The following is a 22,597-nucleotide window of genomic DNA, read 5'->3' on the forward strand; positions in this document are numbered from 1 at the left end:
TACTGAATTGGAGGTGTACCTGTGGATGCATTTTAAGGCCTACCTTCAAACTCAGTGCCTCTTTGCTTGAAATTATGGGAAATCAAAAGAAATAATTTAAGTCAAAATTGTGGACCTCCACAAGTCTGGTTCATCCTTGGGAGCAATTTCCAAATACTTTTGTTTTTGAAATGTTTGTTCATCTGTACAAACAATTGTACGCAAATATAAACACCATGGAACCCTGCAGCCATCATACCACTCATGAAGGAGACACATTCTGTCTCCTAGAGATAAACATAGTATGTTGCAAAAAGTGCAAATCAATACCAGAACAACAGCAAAGAACCCTGTAAAGATGCTGGAGGAAGCTGGTAGACAAGTATATATATCCACAGTAAAACAAGTCCTATATTGACATAACCTGAAAGACTGCTTAGCAAGGAAGAAGCCACTGCTCCAAAACCACCTTATAAAAGCCAGACTACAGTTTGCAAGTTGAAAGTTGAAAAATGTAACTGTTTGGCCATAACGACCATCATTATGTTTGGAGGAAAAAGGGTGAGGCTTGGAAGCCGAACACCATCCCAACTGTGAAACATGTGGGTGGCAGCATAACCTTTTGGGGGTGCTTTGCTGCAGAAGGGACTGGTGCACTTCACAAAATAGATGGCATCATGAGGAAGGAAAATTATGTGAATTATTATATTGAAGCAACATCTCAAGACATCAGCCAGGAAATTAAAGCTTGGTTGCAAATGGGTCTTCCAAATGGACAATTACCCCAAGCATAGCTCCAAAGCTGTGTCAAAATGGCTTATAGACAGCAAAGTTAAGGTATTGGATTGGCCATCACAAAGCCCTGACCTCAGTCCGATACATTTGTGGGCAGAAATGAAAAAGTGTGTGCGAGCAAGGAGGCCTACTTAGTCACACCAGTTCTGTCTGGAGGAATGGGACAAAATTCCAGCAACTTAATGTGAGAAGCTTGTGGAAGTTTATCCAAAATGTTTGACCCAATTTAAACAATTTAAAGCAATGCTTCCACATACTAACAAAGTATATGTAAACTGACCCACTGAGAATGTCATGAAATAAATAAGTGGAAATAAATAATTCTTTCTACTATTATTCTATTAATTATTATTAAGACATTTCACATTCTTAAAATAAAGTTGTGATCCTTACTGACCTAAGACAGGGAATGTTTTCTACAAATAAATGTCAGGAATTGTGACATTTAATTGTAGAAAACATTCCCTGTCTTAGGTCAGTTAGGAAATGTTTTCTACAATTAAATGTCAGGAATTGTGAAAAACTGAGTTTAAATGTATTTGGCTAAGGTGTATGTACATTTCTGACTTCAGCTGTAAATGCAGGAGTGAATTCCTGAAATGTACATTCCATGCATGTATGAAACACAGGACTGGCTCCCTCAATTGTGATGATTGACAAGTGATAAACAATAGTAACACTTCAGCGTCTTGCGTCTGTGAACAAGAGACATGAATGCCACCAGCTAAAGCAAAGATATTATCCACCAGAGATGTATTATCATCTGACATTGCTTAGTAAGTTGCCATCAAAATAATCGCCGTGTTTTGTTCATGTGCATCACGGCTGCTGTTAAACTCCGCACACACTCTTGCTAAACTATATTGTGCATGTTAACCCCAAGATCGCCAGGCTGATGAGAGACACTACGTGGAGGGAGTGGAATATATGACTAAATGAAGAGACATACCTCTGTAAGTATGATTTGCACCAGTAGAAGATGGACACACTACGTTAATGATGTCTCACACACGACGTTAATGATAACATTAACAATTAGTTGTTCAGTTTGGTTTCATACACACTATGAATTTCTGAAAATTTGGTTGTCACTGCCTGAAGTTTTTGAGAGTTAAATTGACTGTAGTATGTTGTTTTTTACTCCCTTATTTTAGCGAACTGTGGTCAACTGACAACCAAATTTACTTGCTGTGTGTACGGCCACGTACGGCAACATTAGGTTGTCATTTCAACTTTTAGTGCTTAGTCCTGTTCTGTACACACATAATTTGATAAAATAAGGGATTAACAACCGCATTTAAAAAAAAGTCCACATAGTCTGTACGGAACCGAACTGAACAACTAGTTGTTAATAACATGATTAATGGAGTGTTTGAGATGTGTCCATCTTCTACTGGTGCAAATCACACTTACAGGGGTATGTCCTCATTCATTCAAATATTCCAGTCCCTTTACTGTAGTTTCTCTCATTAGCCCGGCAGTACGGGGTAAACATGTACAATACAGTTTAGCAAGAGCATGCACGCTGTTTAACAGCAGCCATGACACACGTGAAAAAAAACATGGCAATTCTGTTGACTGCAGCTATGTAAACATTGTCAGATGATAATACAGTATGTGGTGGATAATCTCTTTGATCAAAAATAGTGGGCGCATAGAAGCTGACTACCGTGCCTGGAGTTGCAAGTTTGAATCCAGGGCGTGCTGAGTGACTAATTTTAGGGTGTGTAGAGTCACGTTGGGTTAACCTCCTTGTGGTCGCTATAATGTGGTTCTCGCTCTCAGTGGGGCACTTGGTGAGTTGTGCGTTGAAGCCTCCACACACGCTAGGTCTCCGCAGTAAAACGTTCAACAAGCCACATGATAAAATGCACAGATTGACGTCTAAGTGGCAGAGGCAACTGAGAAAAAAATAGCAGGCGCAGAACAGCGTCCATATTAAGTCCAAGATTCAGGCAGTGTCCAGTGAAGTATCCCATGTCAAGTTGGTGCTGGCATCAGTTTATCCTCTGGGAAGTCCATCGAAGCAGACTGAAGTGATATCTAGCTGGCACAGGCTGCAGTTAGTTGTCAGTTGCGGGATTGCATTCCATTCACATATAGAATGAAAATTTAGGGGATTCACTCCCATATTTGTTCCATAAATGCTGTTGTCACTACCAAAACTTTGTATTGTGTACGTGACCTACATGGCCATAGGTAATCTGTGGTTCCTATTCTGAGATTCTAGAAGAGAGCAGGACCTGAAAGTGATTTGCTAAAAGTTTGGTTTTGGTTCACAACGATCCAAAATATCTTTAAATATTAGCATCACCAAATGCTGTAAACTGCAAAAATAATGACTGTTTTTAAACAGATATCATAAAAAGCCCCACCTTGCATTGGTTGATCCAAAAGATAGTCTCACATAGCCAGACCTTTGACTAAAACAGCAAAGGTCTGGACAGTATAGCAGCTTAGATTGGTCAAGAAGCGGCCACTTCAGACAGGAAAAATTGTCTAACTGACATGTAAAGCAATCAATCACAGTCAGTTTTGCCATTACGTGCATTTTAGGTGTGAGGTTTTCTGAGATATGTGAAACCAATATAAAGACTGACATGGGGAAAGAAATCATTTATATAATGGCACCAGTGATTGCACAGAAAACACACAGAAAAATAGCAGAAAATTTGTAGATAAGTACAGCATAGAAAACAAAATTTCACAGACATAACTGTGGGTGGTCCACGGGCATGCCTTATGAGGCTGAGACTAGTCACGCCCCAAAACCACATCATTAGTTGAGCCAATGTAGGTCTCTGTTGGTCTGGTACATTTAGCTGGGAGAGGAGAACGTTTTTAACATTGAAAAATTATATTTCAGCTTTAAGATACACTGCAATGTTTTGCATCTCCCAACATCTACGTAAGCACAAATGCACAGTGTGTCAGAGCACTCTAGGTCGTAACGCTGTCAGCCATATTAGCAAATAAGAAACCTGATGTCAACAAATGCACACAATAACTTTACAACCTTTTAATGTCTAAATTAGCAGATAATACTTGAGTCTGTAAAAACATTCTCACATATGCAAATAATTAAGATGTTCCAGGACCAGAGTGGAACAGAGTGCCAGTGTTCTGACAGATTTGGATACAGATCTGAGTTTGAGCAGTTTTAAGTCATGACCCAATGAATTACACGCTGCTCAGTGCATAATCAACGTAGCACTTTGGCTCATCTCGACAGTAACATTTATCCCACTGTATGTTTTAATGTGTCAGATATAATTTCTGATGTCATTAACCTGTGCTTCTTACTGATGACTTCTATCAGGTGTAATCCAAACCAATGAAGATGGTTTTCTGTAATTTTGTTGCCCAAAATCTAAAACGTGCAACATCTGTTTTTATCATCAAAAAGAATCTGGTATAAACATTGAATATAGATGTCACACATCCAAGAAGAAAAAACAAAACACTGAGTCAGAGGGAACTTATATTTTTAGAAGTATTGTACAACTACCATGGTCCAACATTCTTCTGGTCTTGAAAAAAAATTCTACATCCAGCCAAAAAAACCTGTATAATTATTCAGGGCTTCTTTAACTAGTTGCATATCCATAATCTGGAACAATGAAATGTATTATAAAAAGTAGTGTCTATTCAGATTATAACTGCAAAGCTTATATCAAACTGAGTCAAAAGCCTGCATTCAGTCCAAATTTTTTCAGTTGATGCATTTGACTGTACAGGAAAATGTAGATACATTGTTGGTCTTAGTTTTAGCAGAACCATGTAGGAAGGGACACACTGGAAAACAAAGAGATAACAATGAAGAAAAGTAAATCTAAACATCTGGCAGATGTTTGTCTGTCTTATCTGTGTCTGCTGTAGTAGTGGTGTCCTGAAACGACCTCGCTTGACTGTGTGCATCTCAGTGTTTGTTTGATCTGGACGACGTTCTCTTGTTTCACATGTGTGGAATGTAATTTATTGCGTGATGGAACTGTGCGTGGCAGGAGTCAGACGAGGTGAGGTTCTGCCGTGTTTCTAAGTAACACAGCCTCTTCTTGGTCTGCAGTCTTGGCTCAGCATGACGTCCGCTGGGATGTCAGCGAGCTTTAAAGGTTGACTGAGGACATGTTCTCTTCCATGTCTGTTGCTCTAGTCTTTTCCAAGCCAAATTGGAGTGGTTTTTCTAAGAAGTTCAGTCAATGATATTAAGAAATAGGCCTATTTTCTGTGATAGCTCCAGTGTCCAGTAAAGTGTGGTATGTAATGGTCAATATCTGCTGATGCTCCTGCTGGGGATTGTAGGCACTAATGACCATCTCTTCAAAGACACTTTGTTTTGTTGCTGTTAAAGAACAACTGAATGAGCTTAAAATATTAATTTGTTGACCTCCCGCTGCTGCTAATTTTTGTTTAATCCAAACACCCATGTTGCGTTTGTGCTATTTGTCTTTCTGTCAAGCCTGCAGTACACTGATATTCCTCGAAATAAAGACCAATACTGGACAAATATACCATATAACCATAGTTTTCATGCCCTTACGAAAAATGGCCATGGCGGTGTAATGCATCATGCCATTAGTAGCTGGGTTTCCATCCATGTATCTGTATATGTGTTTTAGGTAGGTGTGCACTTATATTAAATTTTTTTGACGATACCCATTTTAGCAAAGACATAGGCCGACACCAATGCCGTTATTTTGCCACTTACCTTATTTTGTCATCAGTTTACTTTGTAATTTTTTAAAGCATAATTCTAAAGAGATACAGAAGATTTGTCAATGTTCAACCATAAATAATTTCCATTGAACATGGACTGGGGCTGTTGAACACATGACAGGCCAACATTTTTAAAAGAGCCAAATTGAAGGTTTTGAAGAGTCAAAAACAAAATATGATAACATTATGATTGACATGAAAAAAAGTTTATTTTGTACTTCTAAAACATTTTTGCACTACTGTTTTTGCAGTTCAAAACAACAGAACTTACATTTTACATGTATGTACTGTATATGACAGAACATTACAAATTCATACTATGCAGTTGTTGAGCAATTCCATAGAAATATCAACAACATCATGGAACAATAAAAAGTTTAAACCAAAGGAACAAAACCTTTTAAATTCTGTATTAAAGTTGTATAATTGTCAATGGGTAATGCCACCCAGACTGCTAGAGGTTGCGTCATACTCACACAATGACTGAATCGCTGAATGTACAAACACAGCCTTTTAAGATTTAGTAATCACGCAAGGCCATATTGCGATTTCAAACTTAATTGAATCAAACATGCCACATTAATGGATATCATACCGATTTGTCAGAAGTCAAAGTCTGCTGGTGTCACAGCGTTTTGGATGGTTTCCCTCATCATATCCCCTATAAGTAAGTGTCATTTTCACAACCGGCACGTCCGTTTATGGGGGGTTTTCTGCATTAACATAAGAACAAGAAAGAAATAAATTAAATATTACATGTTCTTTGGAGTGCCAACCTTTCTAAAATTTCCAAAATGCACAGAAAAAAAATTAAATATTCTTTTGTATACTATAAACTTCTATTTAATTCTATAAACTTAAATTGCCATAGTTTTTCCATGGTGCATTCTTATGGTGTAATATCAATAGAATGTATAAGGAAGTAACTACAATTATTGAACAATAAAACTGTTATATTGGTATTTGACAAATTAATATGATGACTAAATGAAACGAAAAGATTCTAAAACAAAGATTTCAGTTCCTCATTATTATAATTTTACCGTAGTAAAAATAACTGTTCAAATCTATACCGGAAACTATGGTAACCATGGTAAATGTTTGTAAGGGAGTTGTTTACCTTTTGCCAGTGATTTTTTTTGGGTTGTTTGTATTATAGCCAGTTAACTGATTTTTTTCTCTACCTCTCTATTTTTGTCTCTCTCTCTCACACACACACTCTCTCTCTCTCTCTCTCTCTCTCTCTGTCTGTCTCACAGTGAGATTGCAAGCTGAAGGATGAGGTGGGGCAGGCTGATTAGCATGCTGGTACACTGAGAAGAGTTTATCCACCCAGGACAAGCAGCAGCAACTACACTTTCTCTATCTAAACCAACTATCAAACACCTGCTCTCAATCAAGTATCTGTCTGGATATTTCTCTCTCTCTCTCACACACACACACACACACACACACACACACACACACACACACAGCTATGGCTGGCTGGCTCTGGCTGGGAGGGTAATTGGTGTGCTGGTTGCCCTGGCAACCCATCTGATTCCTACTAAAAAGAGCCCTACTGTTACTGAAGACTTTTTAGTCCCCTTCTGCCTTTCTCTGGAGTTTATTTGCACTTTGAGGAGGGAGAGGGCAGTGGCCGGAGCAGGAGTCATGGACTCATGAGGTGAGAATGGCAGCACGGTGGCTGTTCGGCCCCCAGGAGCCCTCAGGCAATCGGAGCCAATAACGTGGGCACACACACGGGCAGAGCGGCAGGAGCAGTATGCAGGAGGCTGACCTACCGGCCACCAATGCTTTCACAGGTGAGCAGCAGATCAGGTTTAAAACCTTAGTCTGGGAATTAAGGGATTAGCTTTGGGCTTTGGCATGAATTTAGGTTTAATGATTCATCCCAGCCGTAAAAAATATGTTCATAAGGAGAGTCATGTTGTGCTTTTCAAACTCATTATGTTTTTGTTTTTTTTGTGCTTATATTCAAAGCTCCTCTCCTCAATCCTACCCCCTCCCTTCCCATCCTCCTCTGCTCTGTTCCTCCTACAGACTGCATTTCTCTGCCCTGCCTGGAATGGAATGCAGAGAAAGAGCAGGGAGATAAAGTATGAGACGGGTGGAGGGGGGGTAGAGATTGTACTAATGTGTTCTAAACTTCAGTTTGACAGTCTAGTTCACTGCAGACAGAGAGCAGAACAAGAACTTAAAAATAAATTGTTTTCTTTATTTTTGTCATGCAATCTCTTCTCTTTTATTTTGTAGTCTAATCTAGACTCGAATCAAATTGAATCTCTCATTGAATCTTTTTTAATCAAATAAAATCGTTTTCTTGGATCTATTCTTAAATCTTCTCGAATGAAATCAAATGTTCTTTCGTCAAAACGAGAGATGCTTTCTATTTCTTATATAGAATTGAATCTTCTTGAATCTCCCCTTATCGAATCTAATCTTGTATAATAAAAAAATATCATCTTGTATTCTCAGAACTTCTCTTCTTCAAATTCAATCTTTCCTCATCTAATTGAATATTCTCTTGTCAAATCAAATCTTTGGTTGAATCGGATTTTCTGTTGTCTGTTGAATTTTCTCTTAATCGAATCTAATCTTGTTGATCAAATTTTGTCTTCACTGATCTTCTCCTTAAATCATATCTTCCCTTGTCAAATGAAATCTCTCAGATCAAATCCTCTCTTGTCAAATAGAATTGTATCTTCTTGAATCTTCTCTTATCATATCTAATCTTGTTGAATCAAATAAAATCTTGTCTTTTCAAATCTCCTTGAACCTTCTCAAATCATATCCTACCTACCATGTGAAATTAAATCTGATCTCCATTAAAATCTTTTCTTGTCAAATGAAATCTCTCATCGAATCAAATCTTGAAATTGAATCTCCTCCTGTTTACTTTTCATGAAATTTTGTCAAATTGATCCATATCTTCTTGAATCTTCTCTCATCGTATCTAATCTTGTTGAATCTAAAGAAAAATTCTAACCTTCTCGAATCAAATCCTACATTGTCAAATGATATCTTCTGTCCAATCAAATCTTTTCTTGTCAAATAAAATCTCCTGTTTAGTCTTCTCGATCAAATATTTTCTAATTAGGGATCCACCGATACCACTCTTTCTCTTCCGATATCGGAAATCTCAGTACTGATCCCAATCCGATACCAGTGTTGTTTTTTTGCATAATCCGTTGTAAATATCTTTACATTATTTTGTGGAACTAATTGGCAGTTCTCTTTAATATGGAAAGAAACACAAACCTCACATTATTTCAATATAAATTATTGCTTATTAAGAAACACTTTATTATTAACATATACTGGATAATGTAGCAGCACAATTAACAGTAATTCCAGTATAAGTCATCAGTAGAAATTCTTTTTTGGCATATTTATTTCAACTTGTATCTGGACTGTAATGGATTCAGATCTCTTTTTTGTTCAATTTAGTTGTAAGATATCATCTTACTTTTCATTCACAGTTATTTTTTGAACCCCATTCAGCTTCAACCATTGTCAACTAATAATAATATATTATAATAGCAATATATAGTAATATATCTCAATCGTGCACCCTTAACTTTTAAACACTCACGCTTTTATTTTGACATTCTGATTTCTCCAGGAAGTCCTGTGTGTCTGTTTGTAGGCAAGTTCACAGTATTATCTTTTATGTCATTTTTTGCGCTTCACAGTAATGAACAAGACTAACTCACTGTATCGGATTTGGATCAGGCTCGTCGGACCGATACCTGATCCGTCTAAAAGCTTCAGTATCGGAGCCGATACCGATCCAGGTATCGGATCGGTGCATTCCTATTTCTAATCGAATCAAATCAAATTTTGTACTTTCAGATCTTCACGTATCTAACCTTTTATTCTCAAATCATATCTTCCCTTGTCAAATTAAATCTTCTCCCAAATGTAATTGTTTATTGTCAAATTAAATAATCTTAATCATATTTAATTGAATCACATCTTCTCTAATCTTGTTGAATTCAAATTTTGTCTTTTTGGATCTTTTCTTCTCAAATCTTTTATTTTCTAATCTTCTCTCATCATGTTTTACCTTGTCAAATGAAACCTTCTCCCAATAGAATCTTTTCATGTCAAATTAAATCTCTCAACGAATCAAATCTTCTCCTGTTAAATCTTCTCGATCAAATCTTCTTAAATCGAATAGTATCTTCTTGAATTGTGAAGTGAAGTTCTACCAAATATGCCCTGCATCCGAAATCGCATGCTGTCAGAGTATGTACCTTATTTGGGGGATGGATTTTGAAGGATGTACTTCTCGGCTGGTAAAACGGTAATTTTTTTTAGGTATGCATGAGAGTAATATGAATACATTCTGGACATACTTAATCTGGGTACATAGATATTGACCCATGACCTGAATATATGTAATAACAGTTATGTGCTTTAGCCCACTACGCCACCACCACTCCACGCATTTAAGCACAAGAAACTAATTTCTTGGTAGATATACACTTATAGAGCACCTAATTAGGAGCACTATAATAATACTGGGTAGGGTCTCCCTTTGCTCTCAAAACAGCCTCAATTCTTCATGGCATGGATTCCACAAGATGTTGGAAACATTCCTTTGAGATTCTGGTCCATGTTCACATGATTGCATCACTGCACATTTGTCAGCACAAAAGTGTTCTGTTGGATTCAGATACGGGAAGGCCCCTGAAGAACAGTGATTACCATGCTGCAATTAACCATTAGAAGATGATTAATTTGTGGCCATGAAGGGATGCATATCAGCAACAATACTCTAATATAAGCTGTGGCATTCCAGCTATGATTGATTGGTATTAACTGGCTCAAAGTGTGCTGAGAAAACATTCCACACACCATTACACCACCACCATCCTGGGCTGTTGACACAAGGCAGGTTGGGTCCATGGATTCATGCTGTTGGCACCAAATTCTGACCCTACCATCTGTGTGTCTCAGCAGAAATCGAGATTCGTCAGACCAGGCTACATTTTTCCAGTCTTGAACTGTCCAGTTTTGTTAATATGTGCCCACTGCGTTCTCAGCTTTCTGTTCTTGGCTGACAGAAGTGGATTCAGTGGATGAATATTTTGTCATAATTTTCTCACCCTCATGATTTTAAGAACCCATAATGACTTTCTTTCTTCCGTTAAACACAATAGGAGATATTTTGCTGAATGTGAGCTTCAGTTTGCTTTGATCTGCTGTAGCTAAATATGCAATGTGATTGTATTCAAATACTTGTGTAGAGTTAGTTTCAGGCCTCAGGTCTTTTACCGGCAAGCTCTGCGATGTGTTTTGGATCGGTTCTTTCTAGGGATCAGTGTTTCCTTTCACAAGAGCTAGAACAAACCAAGGTTGGAAATTTGACAAGCCCTGATCCAGCAGGTGTGAAAACAGAGAAGGGCTCTGATTGTTATTGATTGACTTGTCTGAAAACGTTTCTGTATGAGTCACTATGGTTTCTCCTGTTTATGTTTTTTGTCCCTAGAGTGCAGATTCTTGTGCACTAATGGCAGATGTCTGAACCTGGGCTCACAGGTCTGTGATCAGCTAAACCACTGTGGAGACAACAGTGATGAGGAGCACTGCCCATTCTCCACCCAGCATCCTGCATCTGCAATCTTCAGCTGTAAGTCCATGTTTTTTCCTGTTTGTTCTGTCGTCCTTTCAGTGTCTCTGTTTCAGATTCTGATTTGTCTGTTCTAGTTCTAATGATGTTAGCAGAATGGTTACTTCCGTCTCATTGGTCAGTTCTCACCTGATTTCCTCAGGCATTAAAGTGTAAAAACAACCTGCAGAGTGTGAGTGTGAGACAAGTGTTATGTGGTGTCTCTGCACACTGAAATTGTGTGTGTGTGTGTGTGTGTGTGTAAGTGGTCTGAGTGTGAGGCTGTGGCAGGCAGTCAACTTTGATCTACCAGAGCTCTTTTGTGTCTTCAAGTTTGAGGAAACCAGAGCAGACAAAAAAAAAAGAAAAAGCTTGCAGCTCTGTCTGTCTCTCTCTGTCCTCCCTGTGCTCAAATCTGTCATCCGTTCTTGCCATGTCATACTCCCCCTTGTTCCCTCTGCTCTAATGGTTTCTTCAGTTACAAGTTATAGGATTAGTTGCCCCCACAAAAAAAATCATTTACACACCCTCACGTCATTCCAGACCTTTTTAAAAGTTTGACTTTCTTCTGGGGAGCAAAAAAGAGATTTTTTTGAAGAATGTTCATGATGCCCTCTTCCATACAATGAAAGTGGATGGGGACAGGAGCTTACAAGCTTGTATTGATGACGGGAGAGTCAAACCATTCCATAAAGTCTTCCTCAGCACGTCCCAAAGATTTCAATGGGGTTAAGGTCAGGAATTTATGGTGGCCAAGTCATGAGTGAAAATGATTCCTCATGCTCCCTGAACCACTCTTTCACAATTTGTGCCAGATGTATCTTGGTATTGTCGTCCTAGAATATGCCCGTGCCGTCAGGGAAGAAAAAATCCATTGATGTGATAACCTGGTCATTCAGTACATTCAGGTAGTCAGCTGACTTCATTTTATTGCCGAATAACGTTGCTGAGCCAACACTGCAGCTCTTCATGCACTTTTCTTCTTAACCTGACGCGCCCATCGCTTTGGAATAGGGCAAATCTGGACACATCAGACCACATGACCTTTTTCCATTGCTCCACAGTCCAATCTTTATGCTTTTTTTTTGTTTTGTTTTTTACGATGTGAAAAACAAGCATTTTAGTGATCTCCGATCATGATCATTCAAGATTTATTTCTTCCATGAAGCTGATGGTTCACCACTGTCCTTCCAGGTTTTAGTAATGCATTGGACAGTTCTTAACCCAATTCGAGTGATTTCAGCAATCTCCTTAGTTGTTTTCTTTGCTTGATGCTGGCCAATAATTGTCCCCTTCTGAAACACAGTAACATCTTTTCCATGACCATGGGATACGTCTTCTGACATGGTTGTTTAAGAAATGAGAATCTACACACTGCATCAGTTAGGGTTAAAAGAATTGTTGCCAGTTGTATATTGTATGCATTGTATATCATAAAAGTATTTCACACCACTCATGCACTAAATCCCAGGTCTTCTGAAGTCAAATGATATCTTTGTGTTATCATTTAATATAAATCGTACCCTTAAAATCTTGCTTAACAGCTGTGGTCACTTTTTGCTTTTATTGAATGGAAAAGAGCTGCATGGACATTCTATTGTACTGCCCTGCAATGGCAAAATGTAGTAACTACACTGAGAGCAAAATCGGGTCTCTTAGACCAGTGTTTCTCAACTGGTTGGTCACTGCACTGGTCTGTTGAGATTGGGGCACGGACAGTGACGAAGGACCAATGCCAGGGTTCTCCCTCCATTGAAAATTTTTGCCAAAGGTCAAATTTGATTGTAATCTTGCATTTGCTGCTTTATAGATGCTTAATAGGCTTTTCTTCTGCAACACAAAATGTTTGCGGTGCGATTGAATCCTGGTTTTCGCACAAGTGTGGTTTGAAGCATTACTGAAATACTCGCACCAATTAACTGCTCTGCTCTACCCTATTGTATCTTTGGTGGGCATGTGCTGCATTGAGACTCCTCAATACTGACACACTGTGTTTTGCTGTGTACTGTACTAACTGTATATGGTTGAAACGACAATAAAAACCACTTGACTTGACTTGACTTGCATCAACCAGCTTCCCTCGATATTGCGGGGCAGACCACAAAACTGATGGAACCTATTTCATTCTAGGGATAATTTTCTTTATCCACTATGGTGCCATGCGGTAAAATAAAGTTTTGTACACATTACACATCATGACACTTATTAAAATTGATCACGATTTTACAGTAGTAGCAGTAACTTGTATTTTGACATAAATATAGTTTCATATTAAATCTATTAAGTAGAATTTATTAGACCTCATTTTTATTAAAACTGAGTTGTAGTTCAAGTTGCTAAATGTGTTTAGGCTTTTATTTTTTCATAACAAATACTATATTATTGATATTATTTTTAGAAAGACTGGCTACAATGACCTTACCAGAGTAATAAGGAGCTATACATGGTCTTACTTTTGCTTATATGACATTGCACTGTAAATATAAGGGCAAGTTCATAAAGGGCTTAAAGGTCTGGACCTCCGACACTTGAAAGCCATGAACAACATATGAAAGATAAAAGAAAATATGACCCAGGCTACATTAAATACAGGTTATGTTTTTACTATGCTGGGTCACCACTTGATGTCCAAAGTAAAATCTGGGTCCCAATGCAAAGACTATGATCTCTCCTGAGACAGATGGGTTTGGCTCAATTATGCTCAGATTCAGAGAAAATTACATTTGTATAATCAACATGTGGCTGGACAAGCAAAAAACTTTTGACAAGTACCACAAAAAGTACCAAAGAAGAAGGTCATATGGGTTTTGAAAGACGCAGGGGTCAGTACATGATTACAGAATTTGCATTTTTGGGTGAACTATTACTTTAAAGCAGTAATGCTCATTTCCACAGCAGACTGTCGGCATTTACTGCTAGAGAGAGAGAGAGAGAGAGAGAGAGAGAGAGTAGAGAGAGAGAGAGATTGAGATTGAGAGAGGAATGATGCTGATAGATGTTAGTAAAGATGCAAAATGCTGAGAGCAAGACAGAATCTGAGGAAATATTTAGAGTCTAATCGAGTTTGCCATCACAGTCTACAGCAGGACCAGACAGATTGATCATGAATACAGTCTAGACAACCTGCACAAACTTTTCTATCTCTCTTTCTGCCTCAGCACAGTGAAGGGTTGTGGTCAGGATTGTCAGACAGCCTCTGCAGAGAAGGAGGGAGTGAGAGAGTGTGTTTATTGAAGAGGGTGTTATATGATGAAAAGCTTTACCGAGATTGAAGGATGTGTGGCAGTGATCTTTTTGGTCAGTTGTTGGTCAGTTGTTTGCATTTGTTGGTATCAGGTGTGTAGAAGGGTAAAACCTGTTGTCCATTAATGTTTAAATTAAAATCCTACTTGTGAAAAAAACATCATAGCTTTTTTAAACTTATCAGGGTTCACAAGGTCATGGAAAACTTATTATAAATATTGAGGTATTTTACATATGTGTCTTCAAGACCTTGAAAGGTCATGGAAATTAATTTATTCTTTTAAAAGTCATGGAAAAGTAAGTGAAATTTCCACTGTGAATATAATTTTTTCTAGTTAAGCTCTGCTCCAAAATGTTTCATCGACTAAATATTGCTCTTATGTGAAGAAAAACTCACTAGAAAGCCATTGCAATGTCTGATTTGTAAGTGAATCATTTTTTCAATGTTATGGTTGAACTGGTGCACAAATTGGTCTGAAGAATTCACTAGTGAATCAGTTTGAATTTGGATTACAATTTGATTATTGATTTACAATTTGTGGAAAAATCTCTGATTAATTTGTGTATTAAATGTTTTTGCAATTTGGACAAACTCTCATGACTGTGCTGAACTGTGATTTGCTACAGAACAAGAGAATAAATTCTGAGGATTTTCTTCCGTTTGTTGCGTTTTATCTGTGTTCACTTTTCCATTTAGATTTTTTATAATATGCTTAATTGTGTGTGCTTGTGCTCTTGAAATTTTTTTTGCACAAGGACAAGTATGACTGCGGTATTAAAACTACAGAGGCTGCAGATATTCAGACGGCGTAATGTCCTTGCTTCTCTCCTCATCTGAATTATGTAACAAAACACAGAAAAGGAAAATCAGACTTCACTCTGCTTAACTGGACCTTATAATAGGCAAAGGTTATTCAGCGTATTGATAGTAGTGTGATTTGAATCCAGCACACTATGCTCACTCGGTCTGTTCTAAACCAAACCCTCAACAGCGCAGTTTTCTTACCTGTGTTAACGTATTTCCTATTTAAACAGGAAGTTTGGGTGGGACATATCGGAAGGTTTTGTCCACCTTTTTAAAATAGTCAATATGCTTTAGTTACATCACAACCATGAACCATACTTTCTCGGTTGCAGGTGGTATTAGGGGGAGTGACATTATCATTATAGAGAGCATTTGATTGGACAAAAATATGTGTAGTGCTGACTGAGTCATCAATATTTGTGGTCTGTTTTTTCCCAGAAGAGAAAAGTCCTATTCAGACGGCAATTGTTTCTCAGGTTGACTTATGTAAAAGTACATTTTCATTGCTCTTCTGAGATAAAACTTATGCATTCGAATGACAATTATATCACGGGGGATTTTGTCAATCACATGATTGCAGTCGTGCCTTGAGATCTAATCCATGGAGTGCTGAGTGACTCCAGCCTGGTCTCCTAAGCAACCAAATTGGCCCAGTTGCTAGGGAGGGTAGATTCACATGGAGTAACCACCTTGTGGTCACCATAATGTGGTTCGCTCTCGGTGGGGTGCGTGGTGAGATGTGCGTGGATGCCGTGGAGAGTAGCATGAAGCCTCCACGTGTGCCATGTCTCCGCGGTAACACACTCACCAAGCCAAATGGCTTTTGGAATACAAACTCGATGTGGACTCAGACGGTAAATAAATTACCACACGACTTTGGTGTTTGTCAAACAAACAGTAGGTAATTTGGACTGCATTTTCTCGCGGGATGTGAGAGAAAAACACAGACATTCGGACAGCAATAAAATCACTGACTACCCCCTGTAAATGCTTGAATTACCTCACATCCCAATGTAAAATAATTGGCATCCAAATAGGGCTAAAGATTGATTTATAAATTGACAAAATTATAAATGCGTTGTGGCGGGGTGAGCAAGAGACAGACACATTGGGTGTGGCATCAAGCCTTGGAGAGGCATTTATTGGAAATAATAATAAAAGTAAAATGTCCATAAAAGGGGAAAATAAAGTGTCCGGTGGTGCATCCTACTCATCCGAACACTCCCAGCTCTGGTCTTGGGTGTGCGAGGATGGCAGTGTGTGAGCACATGGAGATTTGAAGCTGGCTTCCCGAAAAGAGGTGCGCTCTGCGTTTTAAAGACAGCGGTAATGAAGCATTATTCACATCAGGTATGCTTCATCCACCGCTGTCAGAACAAGGCTTATTAATTATGCACCTCTTCTCGCTATCCTGCCCAGCTCCCATCGTGAGCCTGGCTGAAGGGGCGGGAGACGATGACTAGACAGAGAGGCGGATCATTCTGCCACAGCCTATAGAGAGCTTCAAAGCTAATATACATTGGCTAAAAGCCACAAACATTTAATTCCATGGGGTCTTTAATAACTCTTAACTTTTCCTTCCGAAAATGGCCCCCACCCTTAAATCTTTTACAGTATTAACAAAACGTAAAATAAAATAAGGAAATTTGACTAATATAACTGAGAAATACACAACAACCATTATGACAACAACAATAGCAATGGCAGGCAAACAAGAAAGCAAACAATCAGGAAAACATGCAAAAAGTAAACAGCAAACACACAGCACAACAGGTTTCAAATTAGCAAGGTAAAATAGGAGCTCCCCGGTGCAGCAGACTTTTTTATACTACTGGTCTCTTAGGCCAAGCCAATCACAGGTGGGGAGTAATCAAAGTTTGTCCAATCCTTTGGAAGGGGGAGAGAAAGGAAAAAATGGGGGTGAAAAGACAAAAAGGAGAAACAACAGGAAAGAAAAACAAACAGAGTAATATGTATTCTGAATTAAAGTCAATTAAAACAATATCGTCCATCTATCAGCACTGCTGTGATTCGGCCGACCTTGTGCCCCAGGTAATCACAGTCGTGCTGATAATTGGAAGATACAGCGTGATATTACAGCAAGTGTAAAATGTATCTTATACAACAGTTCAACTTACAAGTAAATGATAAATAAGTAGGGAAAAACTAAGGATTGTCCCAAATAAAATGCTCTTGTGTGTGGAACTACTTTCTTATGCCACAGGATCTGTAATTGCTCACTTAAAAGATGCACCCAAGCCTCCATTACCTATTCGAAAACCACACTTTAGAACTACTAATTACAGCTTGGGCTCTTTCTAACAAGTTATTGGAGGATATGTGTGTATATGAGTGAGAGAGACAGCGAGCGACTGAGCGTGTGATTACCTGAGTCCGTTTCAGTGATGAACAGTTCTCTCCTCCGCCATGTAAAAAGTTTTCGTCGTCTTCCAACTCTGAAACATTGATGTCAGGTAGGATCCTTAAGCATGTTTGATTTCTCCATTTGTCATCGATTTCTCTCAGCTGTGATCGGTAGTAATGGTAAGGCTGTTAGTTTAACTCTATTTCTCACATGGAATGAGAGACAATTCCTGATGACTTCAAAGAAACTCTCTCACTGACCGACAGTTTGTTAACGTCAGCTTAACTTGCTTATAGCACACAAAAGACGGTCTTTTTTCGACACATGCTGGCACAAATCTTCAATATCACAGGGATGAATGACAATTCACACATTCAACTGCTTTTACACATCCGCACTGGTCTTGCACGTAAGCTTGGAACACCACGAATACAAGTGGGGTGATAAAAACAGCAAAGCATCCCAGTGGTCTGAGCTATCAGCACTCTTGGAATGCCTCCCGTCCAATTAGATTTGAGGACCAGAACTAACTTTTGTGTAATCAGAATTACGTAACTCAGAATGTGTCTTAGTCTGGTTTTAAGGTTCATGAAGGCAGTCTGGTGAAGTACTCTGTAATGTCTATTGTGCTGGCACAATGAGAAGTTGTCTTTCAATAGATACAGTTGAAGTCAGAAATGTACATACACCTTAGCCAAGTACATTTAAACTCAGTTTTTTACAATTCTTGACATTTAATCTTAGAAAACATTCCCTGTCTTAGGTCAGTTAGGATCACTACATAATAATAGTAGAGAGAATGATTTATTTCAGCTTTTATTTCTTGCATCACATTTCCAGTGGGTCAGCAGTTTACATACACTTTGTTTAATTTGTTTAACTTGGGTCAAATGTTTTGGGTAGCCTTTGACAAGCTTCTCACAATAAGTTTCTGGAATTTTGTCCCATTCCTCCAGACAGAACGGGTGTAACTGAGTCAGGTTTGTAGGCCTCCTTGCTCACACATACTTTTTCAGTTCTGCCCACAAATTTTCTATTGGATTGAGGTCAGGGCTTTGTGATGCCCACTCCAAAACTTTGACTTTGTTGTCCTTAAGCCATTTTTCCAAAACTTTGGAGGTATCCTTGGGGTCATTGTTTGATTTGCGAATGAGCTTTAATTTCCTGACTGATGTCTTGAGATGTTGATTCAATATATCCTCATAATTTTCCTTCCTCATGATCCATCTATTTTGTGAAGTGCACCAGTCCCTCCTGCAGCAAAGCACCCCCAAAACATGATACATTTCTCCAAAAGTAGAATGTTTGTCCCCATGTGCACTTGCAAACTATAGTCTGGCTTTTTTATTGTGGTTTTGAGCAGTGGCTTCTTCCTTGCTGAGCAGCCTTTCAGGTTATATGGACTAGGAGATCGGATTAGTTGTACTGTGTATATAGATATTGTCTACCTGTTTCCTCCAGCATCTTCACAAGGTCCTTTGCTGTTGTTCATCTTTAGGAGATAGAATGCGTCTCCTTCCTGAGTGGTATAATGGCTTTGTGATCCCATGGTGTTTATACTTGTTTACTATTGTTTTTACAGATGTAAAAGGTACCTTCAGGCATTTAGAAATTGCTCCGAAGGATAAACCAGAATTGTGGAGGTCAACAATTGTTTTCCTGAGATCTTGGCTGATTTCTTTTGATTTTCCAATGATGTCAAGCAAAGAAGCACTGAGTTTGAAGTAGGCCTTAAAATACATCCACAGGTAGACTTCCAGTTGACTCCAATTAGCCTATGAGAACCTATGACCTCTCGAGTAAAGACGCTGACTACCACCCATGGAGTTCGCGAGTTCGAATCCAGGGCAACCACATTGGCCTGGTTGCTAGGGAGGGTAGTCACATGGGGTAACCTCCTCATGGTCACTATAATGTGGTTCACTCTCAGTGGGGCAGTGGTGAGTTGCGCATGGATGCGTGAAGCCTCCACACGTGCTATGTCTCTGTGGTAACACGCTCAACAAGCCACATGATAAGATGAGCAGGTTGACTGTCTCAGAAGCAGAGGCACCCAGATTGAGGCGAGTCACTACGCCACCACGAGTACTTGGAGCGCATTGGGAATTGGGCATTCCAAATTGTGGAGAAAAAGGGGGGGGAAAAAAGTGTGTTAATGACTTCAAACTAAGTGTATGTAAACTTCTGACTTCAACTGTAGTAAAGAGATAGTAAAGCAACCATCTGTTGTACTGGTTCACGCAGGCCACAGATCAGGCTTTTTATGTATGGATATGTTTAAGAGCGATGCTGATTTTACATGCGAGCATTCCACACTTTAGCTCCACAGAAGAAACCACATTGAGGATCACCTTACCTTATTTGGTCTCTAGCCTTAACTGTGATGAGCACAAACTACAGAACTGATCACATTTGTAATTTCTCATCATAGAACGTCAACTCAGAAGTTCGCCAACAAAGAACTTTGCTGTAAAACCAACAGCAACCGCTTGTGACACATAAAACTACAAACGTTTATTCGCTCTGCATAAAAGCTTGGGGTACTCTCTGTCTCTTTGAAGGCGGCACACTTTGAAAAGTATGTAAATCAGCCTCTTTAACAGTGTGTGTGTGTTTGTTAGTAGCTCTCGTAAAAGGAGTATGTGTGTGAGAAGAGTTTCTCAAGAGCTGTAGACAAGTTGGTTGAAGTTGTCAGGCACTGCACATTCAGTTCAGAGACTCAGATGTCACACTGGACCAACATGTCCACTTTGATGTCTCTCATGGATTGTCAACCTTTTCTGATGCAAGAACCCTCCTCTCAGCCAACTTGAGGACATAATATAAAAATGAAAGGTAGCACTGTATACGGCAATATATTTAATATATTAATAACATAAAAACATTATTATTCTTTTTTTTTTCTAATTTAAAGGAACTTTCCTGCTCAATACAAGTGAAGCTCAGTTGACCAAATTTGTGGCATAATGTTGATTACCACAACAAAAACAATTCGCCTCCCCCAAATAAAAATAAAAAGAAGCAAAAATGATGGTTCCAGCAAGTCACTTACGATAGAAGTGAATGGTGCCAGCCTATAAACTTTAAAATTTACAATATTTCAAAAGTATAGCCATATGACATAAAAATTATATATGTTAAAGGAATATTTCACCCAAAAATGAAAATTTGCTGATAATTTACCAAGATGTATCTTAGTTTCTTTCTTCATCAAAACAGAATTTTTTTTTTTTATATATTAAACAATGCAAGTATAAACTTGCATTGTTTAAAGGAGGAGGCCTGAAATGAAGTCCTACAAAACTTAAATTCTGTTTTGATGAAGAAAGAAACTCAGATACATCTTGGATGGCCTGAGGGTGAGTAAATTATCAGCTAATTGTTATTTTTGGGTGAACTATTCCTTTAACATGATTTTAATGTGATAAAATATTGTAACTACATTATATTTTAATGTTTATTGACTTGCTCCATTTACTTCCATTGTAAGTGCCTCACTGTAGTGTGTATTTTTTGTTGTTGTTGTTTTGTTTTTGAGTGAAAATACATTTTGAACACTATGCCACATAACTGCCGCCAAATGAGATTAACTTGTATTGAAACTGGAACATCTCTTTAAAATCCTTTGGCATGTCATGGATTCTACTTTGTCAAAAAAGAGAGATTTATAATTTAGTTTATGATGGTTTTATGAAACCAATCAACATAAGACATGTTAACCAAGAACATTTAGAAATGGCCTGCATTGCGAAATGTATAGAATTTTTCAAAAGACATTTCTAGCTATATATCAGTCCACGGACCCCATGCAGTACCTTCATGTACCCCTGGTTGAAAATCCTGGGCCTATAGAAATCCCATAATTGGTCTTTTTTATTCTGGTTCTCTCTCTTCCCCTCTTACTTTCTCCTCACATTCCTTCTTATCCCCTCTACAGTTTTAAAACAGGTTGATGGGGGTCAGAGGTCGCGGAGGTCACGTTCTGAGTCTTGTCTGATGTGAAGAGCTCAACAATCAGATTGTTTGAGTTTAGGATTTCCATCACTAATCTCCATCATCTCTCATGCTAATCTGGGCCGACCACAGCGGGCTGCATTTTCATGCTAAGGGCCTCATTACCAAACCGACGTCATGTCTTCTTTATGCAATCAGCATCGCTGAGGGAGGGCAAGTCCCAGATGAAGCGTTTGAACTTCTTGAGAGTGCCGGATGATGGAATTGTTTTGTTTACTGGAATGTCCGACTGTAAAGGAGACTTGAATGAAGTTCAGAGTGTCTTAATCAAGGTTTTAATGACACATGATAATGATGGTGTGAATGAGACACTTGTTTGGTATTTGATGTCTTGGAGCTATTTTGAAGAGCTTTCTCCTTTGTTTGTGTTCACTTTGGTTCATTATTTGACTTTTCACAATGTTCGGGATTAAGAAAAGTAATTTATTTCTAAAAATGGGTGATGACTTGAAGACCAGGAGTCTTTTTTCAGATTTACACTATAAAGGTATACTTCACTCAAAAATGAAAATTCTATCATCATTTACTCACGGTCATGTTGTTCTTAACCATTGTTCCAAGACTTAAAAGACAAAAGGAGATATTAAGCGGTCTCATTCACCATTAACTTGCAATACAAATTAATGATTAATGAGGCAGAACATTCTGCTTAACATCATCATACAGGATTAGAACAACATGACTGCAGAAATGATGACAGAATTTTCATTTTTGGGTAAACTATTCCTTTAAGAAACCAACAGGCTGAGTACCTGTGCGCTAAATTCATTGCACTCTCAACTGTTGTATTTTTGGAGGGTTTTTTTGGTTGAAAATAGTTCTTTTTGGGCACTTTTATTTAGAGCTTTGCTATGAATGAGAATACTGTCAGTATGAAAAGAGAAATCTCTGATTCCTTCATTCTCTCCATCTTTTCTTACCCTCATCTCCTTTGATCCACATCCCACACACGTCGCTGCATTTGCCGGGCTGTTTTTCAGGGTGAGTGCCGTGTGGTTCTGTATTCGTTGGCTGTCAACACCGTCAGTACTGATGTGTTTCAGACAGTGTCACCTCATGCAGG

The 22,597-nt window shown here is 38.5% G+C and overlaps 1 protein-coding gene across 1 annotated transcript in view; it reads left to right on the forward strand.

Moving 5' to 3' along the window:
• The window catches only part of LOC127655498 (low-density lipoprotein receptor class A domain-containing protein 4-like), a 91,950-nt gene that overhangs the window by 14,724 nt on the left and 54,629 nt on the right, over positions 1-22,597 (forward strand). The window contains exons 2-3 of the mRNA XM_052143354.1: positions 6,750-7,295; positions 10,988-11,128. Of these exons, the coding sequence (XP_051999314.1) occupies positions 7,256-7,295; positions 10,988-11,128 (181 nt within the window). The 5' untranslated portion in view covers positions 6,750-7,255. The remainder of the gene's footprint in view (positions 1-6,749; positions 7,296-10,987; positions 11,129-22,597) is intronic.

This window comes from Xyrauchen texanus, chromosome 15 (assembly GCF_025860055.1).
Source record: "Xyrauchen texanus isolate HMW12.3.18 chromosome 15, RBS_HiC_50CHRs, whole genome shotgun sequence".
Lineage (NCBI taxonomy): Eukaryota > Metazoa > Chordata > Actinopteri > Cypriniformes > Catostomidae > Xyrauchen > Xyrauchen texanus.